This window comes from Notolepis coatsorum (assembly GCF_963971535.1).
Source record: "Notolepis coatsorum genome assembly, chromosome: 3".
NCBI lineage: Eukaryota > Metazoa > Chordata > Actinopteri > Aulopiformes > Paralepididae > Notolepis > Notolepis coatsorum.
In genome coordinates, this window is record NC_140167.1 from 58,982,892 (window position 1) to 59,002,603 (window position 19,712).

Below are 19,712 nucleotides of genomic sequence, written 5' to 3' on the forward strand. Positions count from 1 at the left end.
GATAATTAATGGAAATATCGAATAAAAGAAATAACGGCCAAAACCCGACTATACTCGGGTCTGGCGCTGAACGTTCGGCGAGTTAACCCGACTATCATCGGGTCTGGCGCGGAAAGTGTTAAAGGTCCTCCTCACCTCATGCTCTGTTAACCTGAACACTGAGTCTCCATCAGCAGTGGCTCTACTCTCTTTTGCAGTGGCCTGTAAAACAGCCTCAAACCGTGCATAGAAAGTATTTAGCTCATTTGCCAAGGAGACATCGGTGTTCAGTGGGGGGGGGGGGGGGGGGGGGGGGGGGGGGGGGGGGGGGGCCTTTGTAGTCTGTCATTATTCTGAGGCCCTGCCATATACCCCTGGAATCAGCCTGTTCAAACTGAAGCTCCACCTTATCCCTGTACCGCCCCTTTGTCTCTGTCACTGTTCTCCGTAGGTTGTAGCGCGCCGCCTTGTGCTCGTCCATGTTGCCTGTCACGAGCCCGGTGTTGTAGGCTGAGGTGCGCACATTCAATGATGTTGTGGAACAGTAGACTCCTTTCGCATCACAATCCAAGCTGTCCTTTATACTGGATCCCCCTCCTTAGTTAGCCAGAAGACTAATGTCAAGTTAATGGGGCCACTGTATAAAGCACCTGAACATATTCCATGCTCTGGGTGCACTGTGGAGTAACTTTCCATCAATCAATCACATTTATTTGTATAGCACATTTAAACATGGCACTTGTCAACCAGTGCTTCACAGTGGGTTGCGTAGCAAAAAATAAAAATAAAAAGTACAAAGTATAAATAAACGGAAAATAAACAACCAACAAACAAAGAAACAGAACAACAAGGCAAGAGTCAGTGAGTCAGGGAAGGCTAAGGAATATAGGTGAGTTTTGAGCTTAAATTTAAAAGACTTGATGGAGGGAGCAGATTTGATGGACGTGGGGATTGTGATCCAGAGGTCAGAGGCTGCGACAGCAAAAGCACACCCCCCCCCCCAGACTTGAAGTTGGACCTACGGGTGGTTAGGCTACCCTTTTCAGCTGATCTGAGGGCCCTGACGTTGGTATAGGGGGTGAGGAGGTCTGCTAGGTAAAAGGGGGTCTTACCATTAAGAGCTTTATAGACAAACATGTTTATTCTAGGGCTTTTACAGACTGAAAACATGGCCCCATTACTTTACGTGAGTTGTATGGCTAACTAGCCGGAGTGGCGGGTATCCAGTATGAAGTTCCAAAGTTCTGAACGTACCTTTTAACCGTTTCTGCACCAAAAACGAGTTAACTCGTTATAGCCCGCCAAACGTTGGCCGCCAACAACGAGTATACTCGTTATTATGATCGTTATTTCTTTTATTCGTTATTTCCACTCATAATTCATCCTGCTATGGTGTAGGACTGTGTTGCACTCCATTTGAAACTATGTGGTTTGTTTTCTTGGCCGAGCTGCAGCGTGCAGGCGGGGTCTAAACACTCCAGCAAGGCAAGCGCTCATAACGATGCATCGACGAGGCTCCACCGCCCGCCCGTTCATTTTCTTTGGTGGTAAACGTGGGACACACTACCGCAACCAGTATTTGGAATGGCGATCAGATAATTGGATTATTCTTTTTGCAGTACATCATAGACGAGGTAAGGACTATATGTTACCAATCTTGCGTTGATCCGAAGATTTTTTCGCCGCGATCATAGCGTGCGTGTGTGCCGTTGGATGCAATCAAAGCACGAAGGGCCGGTTTCCCCCGTCCCCTTTTGTGCATGCATGATGAAACATAATACCGATAATCTAGCGTTGATTTCAGGATGATTCGATAATCAGGCGAGAAATGGCAACGTGTTTAGTGGATTTCACAAAACGGCTGTTTGACGGAGTTCCCTGGGATTACACAGGATCACTCTACAACTATACTCATATTCACCACGGTATAAAACGGAAATGTATTGATGAAAAAAGTATCTGTTTTTTGCATGTTGACCGGAAGAAACCCACTGATAATCGACAGCGTTATTAGATCCATAGCTATAATATAAAATATAGGTTTAACCGTTTAGCTCTACAAACAAGGTGAGCGTTTACATGGGGTTAATGGGTGGCATGGCCTATGCACTTCCCGGAAGGGTTAAGAGTTCTCATTAAAATGATCCATAATCCTAGCCAGTTTATTCATTAGATGACATCAAGTGTGTGAGTATTCTGAAGCTGGTTGGGAGCTGTGGTCATTGCTGAGAAATCATATGAAGAGGTTTCCTAAAATGAATCACATGGTCAAATAGCCAAAATTGCCTTTGCCTTCGGGGATGCAGTGTATTCCAGAGGCATCTGTCCTCCACCCCAATTGTATTTTCGGCGTTTAACATCATCCGTTGCCTTTTCCTTTTTAAAAGCCCAATCAATGATCCAGATTGAAACTGTCAAAAATAAGAAGTAAGAATAGAGACATGGTTTCATTTTCTAGTTGCTTGACTGAGCTCTTGATACAACACTAGACGACTGGTAAATACAAGTGTTTGTTTGTATTCACTGTATTTTGTGGCTGTGAAAGATTTATTTATATTGGTAATGTGTTGTGAAAAAACATTCTTTACAAAAGCTCCAAAAAGCATATTTACCACAGACATACCAACTAATTCAAGAATGTATGGGAATATACCCCAAATGTAGATGGTGAAAAATAATCCCTATTGGGCCTTTAATCCCATTGTCCATTTGTGTGTCCAGCACTGTAGCAGCGAGGGTCCGGAGGGTCCGTCAGGCTTCCTGGATCGTCTGTGTTTTGAGATGAAGAAGGGTTACAAGGAGACGATGCTGCAGCTGGTCCTCTCTCCCATTCACATCTTCATCAGCGACAACTACCAGGTCAGCAGCTCATTAGCTAAGCTAGCGTTACCTGTGTTCACATCTTCATCAGCCACAACTACCAGGTCAGCAGCTCATTAGCTAAGCTAGCGTTACCTGTGTTCACATCTTCATCAGCGACAACTACCAGGTCAGCAGCTCATTAGCTAAGCTAGCGTTACCTGTGTTCACATCTTCATCAGCGACAACTACCAGGTCAGCAGCTCATTAGCTAAACTTACCTGAGATTACCCTGTTCCTCGTACGTTGAATTTCAACACTGAAATATGCCTTTAACCTACCTTCGGTATGTACCTCTAGTATTGAGTAATTTAGCACTGTGCTTTATCCTCTCACCAGGCTCCAATACAATCCAATAAGGAAAGTATTTTAGCCTTAAAAAACCATGATATATACCGTAATTTTCGCACTATAAGCCGCACCTGAATATAAGCCGCAGCAGCTAAATTGAATGATGTGTACATATATAAGCCGCACTGGACTATAAGCCGCAGGTCTTTTAATGTTTAATTACAGTCTTCCCACCAGCATTGGGACACAATACTGTTGGAAAAATAACAAGAATTAACTCATTTACAAGTTGTATTAAGTTTAGCAAATAAGGGAACAGATAAATAACATTTCAATGCAGTCAAAAAAGCAATATTTCGATTTTTACATTTTCGGGTTTGGTCACATTGAGTCACATATAAGCCGCACCGTTATATAAGCCGCAGGGTCGAAAAATGGGGGGAAAAGGTGCGGCTTATAGTCAGAAAATTACGGTAATAAATCTGTATTCATATGTTTTTGGTGATTGGCCACTTCACAACATCATTCACGTAGTTGAATTCACTATGCAAGCCTGTAAAATCAGCTGTGTGGAGGTTAGTCCTTCTATTCCTCAACTACGACCATTTCTCCAATGACTAGACAAACATGAGACTGCCTAATTCCACACATCGGGCAGTTGGTTCATCCTAGGAGAGAAAATGATAAACAACTGAATGAGAACCGTGTCCGTTCCTTCTGGCCACCCATGTCTTTTTAAAGTAGAAATTGTACTTAAAGGAAAACTCCAACATTTTGGGAAATTAGCTTATTTAACATCTTCCCTGGAGTTAGACAAGAAGATACATACCTTTTTTGTCTCTGTGCGTGCATTTTAGCTTTGGGAATAGACGCTCCGTTAGCATAGCTTAGCTTCATCACTGGAAGTGAGTAGGGGCCGGAGCCTTACAGTGCCTTACAGTGTATTGCAAGGTCTGACATTGACCAAACTTGATATGCATGACCTTGGTGGGCTCTAGGTCAACTCCTGAAAAGGGGGTCAATGTCAGACTTTGCAATCAAAAGTTAGGGGGCTAATAACCCTTGCCATAATTTCAGTGTGCCCCCTAACTTTTGATTGCAAGGTCTGACATTGACGCCCTTTTCAGGAGTTGACCTAGAGCCCACCAAGGTCATGCATATCAAGTTTGGTCAATGTCAGACCTTGCAATACACTGTAAGGCACTGTAAGGCTCCGGCCCCTACTCACTTCCAGTGATGAAGCTAAGCTATGCTAACGGAGCGTCTATTCCCAAAGCTAAAATGCACGCACAGAGACAAAAAAGGTATGTATCTTCTTGTCTAACTCCAGGGAAGATGTTAAATAAGCTAATTTCCCAAAATGTTGGAGTTCCCCTTTAACATGTTGCCACATGCAGCCACACACACGTTGAATGACCTAGTCATGGGTTGGGTGTTAACTGGTGGCCAGAGCAGAGAGCTTTCCTCAATATAGCCAGCTAATCCAGCCACGCATTCTAAAGAATTCACCTTCACCAATGGGATAAGAAGTGTTTATGGTTTTGGCATGTGCCTCTCATTATTATGTAAAACGGACACGTTTTATAGTGGAATGTGACTTGAGCCTGATTTAAGCCAAGTATTAGACGCCAGTCTCTTTGTAAATGGTCTGTTTCAGCCTTTCAAGTGAACACTCCAACTGAGCATCCACAAGAGACTTGCGAACACTTAAACACTGAGTTAATTTCCCAGGTTTGCTCTGGGAAGTTATTCAGAACGCAGCGGCCCGCCTGATCTCAAACCTACCGAAGTCGGCCCATGTCACCCCACTTCTTAGGGACCTGCACTGGCTCCCCATTGCTGCACGAATCCGCTTCAAGGCCCTCGACCTAGCATACCGTGCGGCAAAGGGAACCGCTCCCGCCTACCTCCGGTCAATGGTCTCTAACTACACACCCTCAAGACCCCTACGCTCTGCATCTTCTGGCCGCCTCAGACCTACTCCTATCCAAGCTCCGGGAGGGTCATCAAAGAGAAGTCGCCTATTCTCAGTCCTTGCCCCACAATGGTGGAATGAACTACCCACCCCAGTTAGGACAGCCGAATCACGTCCAATCTTTCGCCGTCGACTAAAGACGCACTTCTTCAACCATTATCTGAATTAAAAAAAAAAAAAAAAAAAAAAAAAATCTAACCCTAACTAACCGTACTGTCATGCACTTGTCCTAATAAACTAACCTACACTGTAGCACTCAACACTTTGATGAACATTGTTGCTCAGCTGATAGAGTTGTGCCCTTCCTGATGGCTTGTCGTACAGAACTTGTAAGTCGCTTTGGATAAAAGCGTCAGCTAAATGACTAAATGTAAATGTAAATGTATGTATTCACCGATAACACGAACAGACATTGCGACATTGAATTGAATGGTGAACATCTTACAGTACAATTGCTTAAAGGAACACTTTGGAAAATGTATTTATTTGCCATCTTCGCCAGATTCAGAGACAAGATGGATAGCAAGCAATTTTGTCTCTGTGCGTCCAGTACAGATAGAGATCTGTTGGCACACTAGCCTGCTTAGCACAAACGGCTCTTATTTACTTGTTGTATCTTATGTATTTACTAGGTGTACCAATAACAGTGTAAAAACAAGACACTAGTTTTCCAAGCAGATACACGGTTGGAGATATTTTCTTGACATGCATTGCAGTAATTGCGTGCAGCATCTCAAAAGCCCTGTTGTAACTTCCGTCTACAAAACCAATTTGACAACAAAACCTTCAGAAGAACGACAGGACAGGCACATATAAGCACTATGCTTCAGTCTGTACCTTTTTCAGTCACTGTAAAAAATCAAATATTGATAAATGATGATGTATATTGTACTTTTTTTTGATGACTGAAAAAAATAAACTACTACTACTACTACTACTAATCCTGGTCAACTTTGTAAGAGAGGGTGAGGATAATTACTCATCTGAACAGATGCAGAACCATATCTATTTGAACCAGAATTTACAGAGGAGGAACTACAGGTTTTGGAGGACGAGCCTATTGAAAAGCCTGGGGACGAGGGGAGAGCCAGAACACGTGGTAAATACACAACATACAACATATAAATAAGACAGTTTTGGTGTTGTCTTAACCTTATCTGACTCTGGGGAAGATGGCAAATAAGTGAATTTCTCAAGATGTTGAAGTGTTCCTTTTAAAAGACACACGTTTTCAATAGTGCCTTATTTTAACTCATTGGCTGCCACGCTGTTTCCGTGATATGGCTATGCACTGCCACGCATTAAACCAATGGAGTCTGTCACCTTTTTGCAGGGCTATAACTATATTCTATATTATAGCTATGGATACAATACTATGGCCCATTTGACATCGAGTATCTATCGTTCAATATGTGAAAAAGAAAAAAAAATCCATCCATACATTCCCGTTTTATACCGTGGTGAATATAAGTATGGTTTTAGAGCGATCTAGGGTAATTCCTGGGAGACTAGTAATAGCCCACGACGTGTATTATACTAAATCCATTGGCATTTCGTCCCTACACACGCTACAATAAAAAAATCAAATGCATATGATTGGTATTATGTTCCATCATAAATGCATGAAAGGGGGGGGGGGCGGGTCGTTTCTCATTAATTGATTGTCAATAACGGCATTCGTTATTACAACAACATACAGGGCGATGGCTATGAAAACAAGGCACAATCTAGCTGAAATTGACGTTAAATTGCTCTTACCTGTGGCCTGTGGGATTCCAAAACGAATATTCCAATTATTTGATTGCCATCTGGTAGATTGTATGTCCATTTGGCCCACGACATAACCCACCACAGCATAATGGTCCCAAAAAAACGATTCAATGCGATCGGGTGAAGCCCTAGGTTCGAGTTTAATCGTTGTTGGCAGTGAATGAGTTAAGCGACAAACAAACACCTGGTGATTTTCAATCACTACCACACTGGAGCAGCTTTTAGAGACTGAAAACAGAGCACAATCAAACCGATCACATTCAACGAATAGTAAATCTGATAAAATTCTATATTAGGCTTTTCATCATAAGGCCCAAGCTGGGATCCACAAGAGAAAGTTGTAATGGAAGACGTCAATGTAAATCAAAACTCAAACGTTTCTAGCTAAAGTGAACCAAGAAAGAAAATGTGTGATCTGTTCTCATTCAAAAAGAGAAGGAAAAGTCAACTGTGGCAGTTTTGTATTTAACCTCTTAACAATCGCCCCCAAAAGTGGTCATTTTAGTTTTAGTTTTTGAGGACTGCAAACCAAAATACCGTACTTTTCGCACTATAAGCCGCACCTGACTATAAGCCGCAGCAGCTAAATTGAATGATGTGTACATATATAAGCCGCACTGGACTATAAGCCGCATGTGTTTTAATGTTTAATTACCATATGTAAGGAGTGGAGCCTGTGGCTTAATTTGACTCAACACGGGAAACCTCACGCGGCCCGGACACGGAAAGGATTGATAGATTGATTGCTCTTTCTCGATTCTGTGAGTGGTGGTGCATGGCCGTTCTTATATTGAGCTTTAAGTTCCCACCTCTACAGAGAATGACTCCCATTGGGACACAATACTGTCGGACAAATAACATTAACTCATTTACAAGTTGTATTAAGTTTAGCAAATAAGGGAACAGATAAATAACATTTCAATGCAGTAAAAAAAGCAATATTTCGATTTTCGGGTTTTGTCCACATATAAGCCGCACCGTTATATAAGCCGCAGGGTCGAAAAATGGGGAAAAAAGCCGCGGCTTATAGTCCGAAAAGTACGGTACTATACTTTATACTTATAGCACATGTATGGCCTGGTCTCTTTTGAAAGATGACATTCTGAAGTTTCTGATACAATAAAGAAAATTCACTTTTAGTGCTAATGAAATAGAGTAACATAGGTCTGAACTTGAGTTGTAGAAGAACTTGTTACTCACATTTTTCTGTAGTAGTTAGTAGTCCAGAAGTAGTATTTCCCAAAAAAAAATTATGCGATTTTGGTAAACTGTGTAGCGTTCCTGGTTTCCTTTTCCTCATAGACTTCAATTCATTCTGCGTTTTTTCTCTTCCTGTTTTTGCTTGTGACTTTTCACCTAGATCCCTGATTCGTACATTGGAGGTATCATTGGAAAGCCACAGTCATTGGCTACAACCCTGTCCAATCATTTTCGAGATCGCCAAATGATTGACGGAGTTAGAGGCTCAAGAGTCTGAGGTGGTATTTGTACAATACCGTGTACTTCGGCGCACGCCTCACATATCGGCATGCAACTCGAGAACCGCTGAATGGATTTCGTCACCTGAAAGGGCTATCGACAGGCAACAAATAGTGCTTTCATTTCATCTATATATTGTATTAATAAATATGCACACCGAGCCGCTAGAGGTCGCCAAAGTGCCGGTGGGAAAATAGTCATTGCGAGTACAATGTTTTAAAATAGACTATGGGAAAATACTCGTGATCAAATCAGAATCGGGAATCCAGAACAAAGGTCCATGGTTATGCTGGGATTTTCCACAGAACCATTAAAAGCGTCTTTTGTGCCTGCAGCTGACATCATTATCTGTAACGCCATGTCCTAACTAAATGCGAGCGCCTGACTATCGAGCTGCATCGGACGCTCTCTGTCCACACCGAATCTGTTAAATATGCACTTGTTACATCATGTAAATCCGATCCTACAACGCAAGTGACGGGAAGGAAATAGGAACAGGGCGTCTGATAAAAGTTCCAATTGTCTGATCGCGATTTTCAGTATTGGTATCCATCGGGCCCCGACATAATCCGGCACAACACATGCATCGATGGCCATGGACGCGTTCCAATGTGATCGGGTGAACCGCTGTTGTTAGGCTTGCCGGGACCAAAATTCTCCGCCCGGTGCGGTTTAGATGTAACACACGGTGTGAAATAAGGTTTAAAAGGGTGGGCGATACTGCCACCTAGCAGGATGCGGCCGGTATTGCACTCTCGGAACCTCAGAATGATTTCCTATGGTAACACTGAGGTCCGTGAACCTGTAATGACTAAAAAAAAATGTAAAAAGTTTACTCGTCCTTGGCACTCAGCGCATTGCGGCCAAAAACGAGTTAACTCGTCCTTGGCGCCCAATGTGTTAAGACACTCCAAGAGAAAACAAAGCAATCAAACTGACTGACAGTTAGTTAGGACACAGTTAGTCTCAGGAGAGCATTGTCATAGATGACTATTGGTAAGTTATTGCCAATCTGTGATTGATATTTTTTCAGGGTTGTTAATAATAATAATAATAATAATAATAATAATAATAATAATAATAATAATAATAATAATAACTTAATTTTATATAGCGCCTAGTAACAGACAGTGGTCAGACACAACATATACATATAAAGTGAGATGTTTTGAGCAGTTTTTTTGAATGAGTCCAGAGTTGGGGCGGTGCGGAGTTCTGCGGGGAGGGAGTTCCAGAGGGTGGGAGCTGCCACACTGAAAGCTCTGTCCCCGAAGGTCTGCAGTCTGGTTCGGGGGATGGAGAGCTGACCAGTGTCCGTGGATCCTAGGGACCGTGACTGAGTGTAGGGGTGGAGGAGGTCAGTGAGGTACTGAGGTGCCAGAGCGTGAAGGGATTTGTAGGTGAGCAGGAGGGTTTTGTAGGTGATGCGGGATTTGATGGGGAGCCAGTGGAGGTGGATGAGGGTGGGGGTGATGTGCTGCCAGGGTTTGGTGCGGGTTAGAACCCTGGCAACTGAATTTTGAACATACTGGAGCCTGTCCAGGGTTTTGCTTGGGACCCCGGACAGGACCCCGTTGCAGTAGTCCAGGCGGGAGGTTACAAAGGCATGGATGAGGGTCTCAGCTGTGGAGTCGGAAAGTGATGGTCGGAGTCTGGATATGTTTCTGAGGTGGAAGAAGGCGGATTTGGTGACGGAACTGACATGGGCTTGGTAGGAAAGGGTGGAGTCCAGGATAACGCCCAGGTTGCGGACCTTTGGGGATGGGCAGATGGAGCAGCAGTCTATGTTGAGGGTGAGATCCCCAACCTTCCGGAGCATGGCCTTGGGTGCCACAACCATGAGCTCAGTTTTATTGTTGTTGAGTTTGAGAAGATTAGATGACATCCAGGTTTTTATTTCAAGAAGGCAGTTGATAAGCGAGTGTGGGGGGAGATGGGTGGATGGTTTGGTGGAGAGGTAGAGTTGTCTGTCGTCAGCATAGGAGTGGAAGCTGAGGCCATGGCGGCGGATGATCTTGTTATCTCTTACATCCCATATGTGCTGAGGTTATGTATGTATGTATGTATGTATGTATGTATGTATGTATGTATGTATGTATGTATGTATGTATGTATGTATGTATGTATGTATGTATGTATGTATGTATGTATGTATGTATGTATGTATGTATGTATGTACCGTACTTTTCGTACTATAAGCCGCACCTGACTATAAGCCGCAGCAGCTAAATTGAATGATGTGTACATATATAAGCCGCACTGGACTATAAGCCGCATGTGTTTTAATGTTTAATTACCATATGTAAGGAGTGGAGCCTGCAGCTTAATTTGACTCAACACGGGAAACCTCACCCGGCCCGGACACGGAAAGGATTGACAGATTGATTGCTCCTTCTCGATTCTGTGGGTGGTGGTGCATGGCCTCTTATATTGAGCTTTAAGTTCCCACCTCTACAGAGAATGACTCCCACCTCTACAGAGAATGACTCCCACCTCTACAGAGAATGACATTGGGACACAATACTGTCGGACAAATAACAAGAATTAACTCATTTACAAGTTGTATTAAGTTTAGCAAATAAGGATAAATAACATTTCAATGCAGTAAAAAAAGCAATATTTCGATTTTCGGGTTTTGTCCACATATAAGCCGCACCGTTATATAAGCCGCAGGGTCGAAAAATGGGGAAAAAAGCTGCGGCTTATAGTCCGAAAAGTACGGTATGTATGTATGTATGTATGTATGTATGTATGTATGTATGTATGTATGTATTCCCTTGCAGTAGTCCTTTGCTGTCTTCCTCTGCAGTTATCGTGTCTTGATGAGTGCAATGTTTGCCTAATGCGTTTGTGTTTGACATTATTATTATTATTATTGTTGTTGTTGTTGTTGTTGTTGTTGTTGTTGTTGTTGTTGTTGTTGTTGTTGTTGTTAATGTTATTATTATGGTTATTATTATTATTATGGTCTTGTCTGGTGGTTAACCAGGCCTCCCTCTCCTGAAATCACTCCAGTTGAAGCTCATGTGTCTCACTGACTCTGACTCCCTCAGCGGCCCACGGCGGATGCGGTGCTGAGGGACGGCCACCTGAGCCTGTCGGGCCTCCAGATGAGGGCACACGCACTGTTCTCTGCCCAGGGTCTGCCCCTGGTCGGCAATACACTGGAGTACGCCTGGCTCATCGACATGCAGGCTGGGGCGCTCACTGGCAGGGTCACTCTCCCACAGGTGTGTGTGGGTGGGTGGGTGGGTGGGTCGGCGATTGGGTGGGCAGATTTGGGGTTCAGGTTCTTCAACTGTTGCAGCACGAAACGGCGCCCTGGTTCAGCAAATCAATAGCTTATTACGTTGAATTGGGTGTACTGGTGGTGGAATCTAACACATTCAGAACATGGAATGAAATTGTACATGGAAAAACTGGGACAGAGACAAACCAAACCTCTTCTTCTAGCCCTCTCTCAAGATATCAATAACGTTTTGTAAAACGCAATAAATTCGTGTTTCTTTTCATGTATTAAAGGGTTTTGATTTAAAGCCTTAGGAGCGAGTGGTGCATGTTCAGAAATGCTGACTGAATTGCCCTGGGGCACAGGAAGAACATATATGAATATTTAAACATATGTGCATTTTATGTAATAATTCACATATGTTCTTCCTGTGCCCTAAGACAGTTCAGTCAGTATTTGTGAACATGCACCTGCACCACTCTCTCCTAAATATTCCTAAATCTAGATATGAGAGAGAGAACCCTACAGATTGGTGATGTCACTGGGATGTAAAATCTGAGGCTTTATGAGTTTATATAAAATGTTTGTGAGCTTTTACACCCAATATGAGATTGTAATGCTGGTTCATACAATGCTAGACTATAAACATAATTTGGGTGTAAGTCCCCATTCATTCTCTCTCTGATTTCTAGCCTTACAAGAGTGTTGCGTCAGCATTTACACTATCCACAGCTATTACTGTGGTGCGACCGCATCAAAAATAGGGAAAACAAATTCACAGAGTGATGCGAGTATCTCCATCAACTGGGAGGGGGAGGCAGGGCGGGGGGGCAGATTAGTGACCGATCCCAATTAGGTGGGCGCGGTGTCCACTAATGCCTAGGGTAGGGGAGACTGCATTGGTACCAGTATCAGCCTTTTGAACTGTAATGTCTACATTAGGTGAATAATATCGACTGACTTTCCACTCTGTGTGTGTGTGTATGGTAAGCTGGCCAGCATAGTAGAGTGGGGAGAGAACTTCGTGTTCCATGTGGTGTCCAAGGAATTCCAGCTAGAACAGCCCAAAACCTCAGTCATCTGCCAGCATGGAGTAGACCGTCGTATCTGTGACAATAAGGTATAGTAAACACACATGTTCACAATGAGAAACAAAACACACAGTGGGCTAGATCCACAAAGAATGGATTGCACGGTACTAATCGCACCCTTACTTACAATTCATTATGAATTGAAAATGGGGGACCCTGATGTAAACAAGACGAAAGTCTCTCTCCGGTCTCCATCCCCTTAACAATTGTGTGTATTGAGCCGTACTGTATTGTACCCATTCTGCAATCTGTTAATAAAATTTTCATGAAATCAATCACCGCACAGGTATTTTTAGAGCAACTGTGGAGAAGCTTGTTGTTGCTGAATTGGTAGTTGTCTCTCTCAGATGACCTGTCTGCCTGGACATTGTCGTACCTCTGAAGAGCTGAAGTACACCATGACGCGCCTGGCTGTGGATGGGGCCGACCTCTTCATCGTGGAGCATGGCTGTGCTGCCAATGTCAAGGTAACTCGCGCCAAACATCACTTTTTACATTTAATTTATTCTTTATTAACACATTGGTTGCCAGCCGGATATGACGATTTATCGCTTGGATGCCAGCACGTTAATCAATGGGAGGACGAGCACATTTGCGAGCGATTAAACTATATCTTAAATTATGGCTGTTACAAAGGGTCAGATTAAACCGAATATATATATTTATTGCCTGAGATCCCATGTATAATATTTGTATATCGTTTGATATCCCTTGTATATTCTTTGTACATAGACACGGAATATCCCTTTACCTGGTACAGGACAGACCATAATATTCGTTCTCCTATTGGAAGCGATCCCCTAGGCGCCACGGCCATACCCCCAATGTCTAGTTCAAAGTCACCGCTAAGACATGCCTGAACATGCCCGGTTTTGCGCAGTAATACGAGACAGAAATGAGGTTGGCACTAGATTATTCACCGTACGTATAAATACGGCGCAGGTGGATACAGCAGCACTTAGCCTAAAGTCAAGTTACCCTCAAACGAGTTAACCCAACAAGTTGAAGCCTTCATCACGAGTCAACGACCAAGTGAAGTGAGCAACCTTGCGTCTAAATAGAGCAATTATAACCGCGTGCGAATAGGATAGTAAAAGTGTCAGAGCTTAGTGAAATAACGTCAAGTTCGACCTAGTTAAATGTGAAGTACCGTGCACCGGAGAATCTACACCGGTGAATGCAGAGCCTTTTCCGGCTGGATTATTGCTTTGGTACCGTGGCTGCTGGAGCAGAGAACCGTCTACCCCGCTGCTGTGTGGGATTTACCCGTGAGGAGCATCACTCGAGCCCGTCTCTAGGAGAGGCTGGCTGGCTTTCACCTATGCTGTCGCGCATACTTGGATTATAGCTGCTGCTTTCGTCTGCCGATCAAGGGAGTAATGTACCGCCTCCCGTAGCTGGAGCTTATTGATTCCCCGTTGATCCAGACTTTTGCATTCGAACATTCCTCCCCCCTGCTGGCTTACAACCGGAGGGAACCCCCTTAGTATCTCCAGCTGACCTACTAGTGTACCATATATAATTCTTATGTTACAGGTGGTATTAATTATCCCCTGCGTAATATGCTCATGGACTTACGCTCTTGACCTATTCATGCACATTCTTCGCCTTACAAGCGCAACTCTCAATCTTAATAAATAATGTAAGATAATCTTGGTGCTCTTCTAATAAATATTATTATAAACAGTACTTTCTTGTTAAGCCGTGTTATTGTGGGGGTGTTCATCACATATACCTGTGTACTGTATGGCCAGTAGTAATGTACATAACGCAGTAGTGGTTTAATGATACCATACTTATTCAATACAGTCAGGGAATTGTACCCCTCAGTTACAATGGCTATGTGTCTAATACACCCGTCGCTTATCAATGACTTGCTTGCAGTCAACATGTACGAAACGGATTGTTTTTTCATCAGTACATTTCCGTTTTTTATACCGGCATTAATATCTTTGTGTAGTTTAATATTTTTTTGTACGTGCGATTAAACATCAGTGAAATTAAACTCAACACACTTCCCTATAGTTTGCTGCTGCTGCCCCTTCCCTCTGGAATGCCCTCCCCAGCCATATCCGTGATGCATTGCAAACACCCTGACATCTTTTAAATCAGCCCTCAAAACTCACCTTTTCAATCTTGCTTTTGACCTCTAATTCTGTCGGTTTTATTTTATTTTGTCATGTATTATTTTTGTTCTGTTTTGTTCTGTGTTTTTTGCCATAGTTTGTCTCTCCTGCCCATGTAAAGCGTCTTTGAGCACCTGGAAAAGCGCTATATAAAATAGATGTATTATTATTATTATTATTATTATTATTATTATTATTATTATTATTATTATTATTATTATTATTATTATTATTATAGTAAACGAAAAGGGCTCAGAGTTGGTTACAAATGGACGAGATGGAGATCTATGATGTACAGTAGTGGATGGTTTTCCTCCAGGAATAAACCTAATTATTCTAAACATAATCTCCATTTACCCATATTTGTTAATCATTAGTTCACTACCACATGTACAATTTCTGTTCAATAGGCCTTATGTATCAATAAATTGTATACTAAATTGTGTACATTACTTTTAATTTTAAATGTTTTATTTGAACTTATAATTAGATTGTGCTACGTCCTTGGAAACCAATGACATGCATGATCTTTTTTCCTGCCCCCTCTCTCTCTCTCCCCCCTCACCCCCCAGACGGGTGCCATTCGCCTGGCCAACTGCAACCTGCACAACCAAGCTGTGGGTGAAGGCATCAGTGCTGTGGTGCAGGACGTCAACATCAACCAGTACATTGAACAGCAACAACAACAACAACAACAACAGCAGCAGCAGCTGAGCGAGGGGGTCAGGCTGGGCCCGGGGGGGCAGGGTTTAGGCCTTGGCCAGCCCCCTGTCCTGCGCCGCTCCTTCTGGCTGGAGGCCGGCTCCGTCAACTTTAACCTCATCACGGCAGACATCGCCCTGGCCGCCGATCACCCGGCCAAGTGTGAAGTTCAGAGGCAGTTTCTGGAGCTGCACGACGCCCATACCAAGAGGTAGGAGCGGGACGGAGGATTTGCTTTTCTGCCTACACTATGCATCAGCTGGCAGATTTTTTTCTGCTCTGACCTGATGGAGTAGGTGGGAAGGGGATCTCTATTGATTTGTGTTTAGAATGACTTCATCAAAGGATAAGTGTGGTTATTTTAACCTGGAAGCTGTTTTTCGATCCTCCAGCTGGTATCATCCCAATCGATTCTGTCCATAATCTCATCAGTTGTGTTTTTGTCTGGGAGCTGGGAGTTGGCTGCTCTCCTGCTGTATCTCAGATTTAGAATATTTATATTAGGGGTGCATGATTCGGAAAAGCTCATGATTTGATTTGATTTCAAATAAATTCTCGAGCATTGATTTGATTCTAGATGGCTGTTTAGAGTAATTTTTCACATTTGACTAAGATGTCAGATTTATTTTACAGTTTAGTCCATGAAACATAAATGCAATAATTTGGGGGCATTCCCTCCCTCCAGATTGTGGTTTCTCTGGCCAGACGAGGTCAGTCTCAGGAACAGGCGCAACAGGAACCGCTGTGGCTGCCTGGGGGGTTGCCGCTTCTTCGGAGGCACCAATGTGGGCCTGGACTTCTTCAGGCTGGAGGAGATGATGACGCCCTCCTCCTCCTCCGCCTTCTCCTGTGCCTCCAGCACAGAGGCTGATATGTGCTATGGCCAGTCCCTGCTGCAGCCTGGAGAGTGGATCATCACCAAGGAGACGCCCAAGCTCGGCGACGGTACGCCGATTAGCATTTTCGTGCACCTGAAACAAGTAACTTTTTTATGACCATGCAGTTTATTTGATAGCGGTAAAAAAAACCTAAAACAAGATTAGAGTAAAGTGCAATATACAATGTTCAGGTGATTAAACTATTTATAAATAGGTGATTAAACTGGATATAAAATATATAATTGAGTACTACTGAGTAATAGTGCTAATCAGATGTATGTACAGTGTTATAGTATTATTATGTACAGTGATACAGGTATACACTTTGGTAGTCATACTGGCCAGCGGTATAACTAGTAAGAGTAGGTAAGGGATATGTACAGATATAGTATCTACACGGGCGGCTGATTGGCGCAGTGGGCAAGGCGCTCGCCTCTAACGCAGGAGACGCTGGGTTCGAGCCCAGCTCTCGGCGTTGCTACCGGCTGGCCGGTCGTTCATACTAACACAATTGGCAAGTGTTAGAGGGTGGGAAAGCCGGTGGGTGGGGATTGGACGTTGTGGACAGCGACTCCTACAGGTCGGTTTGGTCGCCGGTGCGACGGAAGCAGGAAGTGACGGGGGCATCGTGAGCCTCCCACGCGTTACTCCTCGCCACTGAGAGCTCAAGCTGCTGCGGTGAAAAGATGCGACAGGCTGCCTCCTTGTGTACCGGAGGGGACACGTGATGCAAGGCTTCTATCCTCACTACAGCCAACCAGTGGGAGGCATAGTCTAGCAACGTTCAAGACAGGGGAGGGAAGAATTGGATATACGAAATTGGGATGGGAGAAAAATAGAAAATGGGGAGAAAAAGTGGATACAAAAAAAATATATAGTATCTACAGATATGTAATATGCAGGTATACACAGACAGATGTGGATAAATATATATATACAGTAAGTATATATATATACAGGGTGTCCGTGGATCCTTAAAAAGTCTTAAATTTGTTTATCAACTATTAAGGCCTTAATTTGTCTTAAATCCATCTTTCAGAGGTCTTAAAAAATGCCATAGACAGGAAAGATAAAATACCATGTCATCTTATGTTTCATTATGAAATCTGGGGAAAAACGGTTAATGGGAGATAAAGTCAGACTTTTTTTTTTTTTTTACGAAGACCGGAATGGGGCGGAAACAACAGAGGTGTGTTTGTCGGGAACTATTTCAGCAACGGAGTCTATAGCTAACGTTAGCAAGCACTAACGTTGCGTTTAGTTATGGGAAAGTGCAAATTTTACGAGAACTGGCTCGACAACCCACTGTTTGCATCATGGAACTATTTCAGCAACAGAGTCTATAGCTAACTTAGCCCCTTTCGTGACTGTGATGCACGCCAATATGCTTTGGCGTGCATCACAGTCACGAAAGGGGCTATAGCTAACATAACGTTAGCAGCGAAGCCTGCTGCAAAACAAGATTTTAAACTGGGGACGGTGGGAGTGAAAGCAGTCGAGTCGCACATGCTGAGCTCTAAGCATACCTCTATTAACAAAACCCGCCTGCAAACTAGTATTTCGCATTTCTTTTCGGCCCCTGCCTCCACCTCAGCTGCGCCATCTTAGGTAGGACTACCGGCAACCTGTCATGTATGTTGTGTATGTTATAAATGTCACTATGAATTGAAAATGGGGGACCCTGATGTAAACGAGACAAACGTCTTTCTCTGGTCTGCACCCCCTTAACAATTGTGTGTATTGAGCCGTACTGTATTGTACCCATTCTGCAATCTGTTAAATAAAGTTTTCATTCATTCATTCAACCTATTAATACTATATCTATCTGTACATATATCTTACTTACTCTTAGTTACGCTGCTGGCTAGACTTGAATGAATGAAAACTTTATTAACAGATTGCAGAATGGGTACAATACAGTACGGCTCAATACACAATTGTCAAGGGGATGCAGACCAGAGAAAGACGTTTGTCTTGTTTACATCAGGGTCCCCCATTTTCAATTCATAGTGACATTTATGACATACACAACTGAACATACTGTACGTGACATCATGACATTTATGACATAGGGACATACATGACATACAGGTATATATAGTACTGTTACATTTGTGACATATACGATGTGCAAATATACAGTACTGTTACCCAGAGATCCCAACAGAAAATATATGATTGATTGATTGATTGATTGAAAACTTTATTAACAGATTGCAGAATGGGTACAATACAGTACAGCTCAATACACACAATTGTTAAGGGGATGCAGACCAGAGAAAGACTTTCGTCTTGTTTACATCAGGGTCCCCCATTTTCAATTCATCAGGACATATATGACATACATGACATACAGATAGTCAGTACTGCTACATCTATACATTTATGACATACCAGATTTGCAAATACAGTACTGTTTGTGATACAGAAGGAGTCAGGAAAAGGGAGTATATACATTTGACGTAGAAACTGTACATTGGAGGAGGTTGGGTGGGGGGGGGGTTGGGTACACTGGGATATTGACAACCATACTGGGTAATCTACATTGGAGGTGGGGGGGGGGGCACACTGTATAAACAAGCAAAACTGTACATTGAGGGGGGGGGGGGGGACACTGTACAAACAAACAAAATTGTACATTGGACTATTGACAACCATACTAGGTAAATGACTGTACATTGGAGGGGGTTGGGTTAGGATATTTACAGGGGCCAGTGTTGAATTGCAGTCTCCCGTAGGTGTCCCTTGAGAGAGGTTTTGAAAGTGGGTAGTGATCCACATTCCTTTACAGCTTTGGGTAGGGCGTTCCACATTGATGTGGCATAATTGCGAAACGTGTTTAGTCCCTTATTTGAGCCGAATCTGGGTTTAATTCATATTTACATTTACATATTTATACATATGATGGGGAGGAGACTGTACATTAGGAGGGGGTGGGTGGGTGGGAGAAAATATATACATACGGTGGGGAGGAGACTGTCCATTAGGAGAGGGTGGGTGGGTGTCTTAGTGTCTTTATACCTGTATGACTGTACACATTAATTAATACTACTCTAATACAGCTCTGTACATACATCTGATTAGCACTATTACTCAATAGTAGTACTAATGAATATATGCTATATACCCAGTTTAATCACCTGTACATTGTATATTACTTTTGCACTTTACTGTTACAGTTGCACTCTGGTTGAAGGCCAAACTTCTTTTCGTTGTACTGTACAACTACTAAGTGCTTTTTAATGACCATACATTTGAATCTAATCTAATCTGTTCTAATGGCGGAAGTGGCAGCAAAACCCCTGAAGAGAGCGACATAGAAAGAGAGGGACA

General features: G+C 43.1%; 1 protein-coding gene across 1 annotated transcript in view; it reads left to right on the forward strand.

Moving 5' to 3' along the window:
• kiaa1109 (KIAA1109) overlaps window positions 1-19,712 on the forward strand; it is a 347,797-nt gene that overhangs the window by 109,452 nt on the left and 218,633 nt on the right. The window contains exons 21-26 of the mRNA XM_084310762.1: window positions 2,701-2,838; window positions 11,407-11,583; window positions 12,574-12,702; window positions 13,021-13,140; window positions 15,372-15,712; window positions 16,187-16,446. Coding sequence (XP_084166888.1) covers window positions 2,701-2,838; window positions 11,407-11,583; window positions 12,574-12,702; window positions 13,021-13,140; window positions 15,372-15,712; window positions 16,187-16,446 — 1,165 coding nt within the window. The remainder of the gene's footprint in view (window positions 1-2,700; window positions 2,839-11,406; window positions 11,584-12,573; window positions 12,703-13,020; window positions 13,141-15,371; window positions 15,713-16,186; window positions 16,447-19,712) is intronic.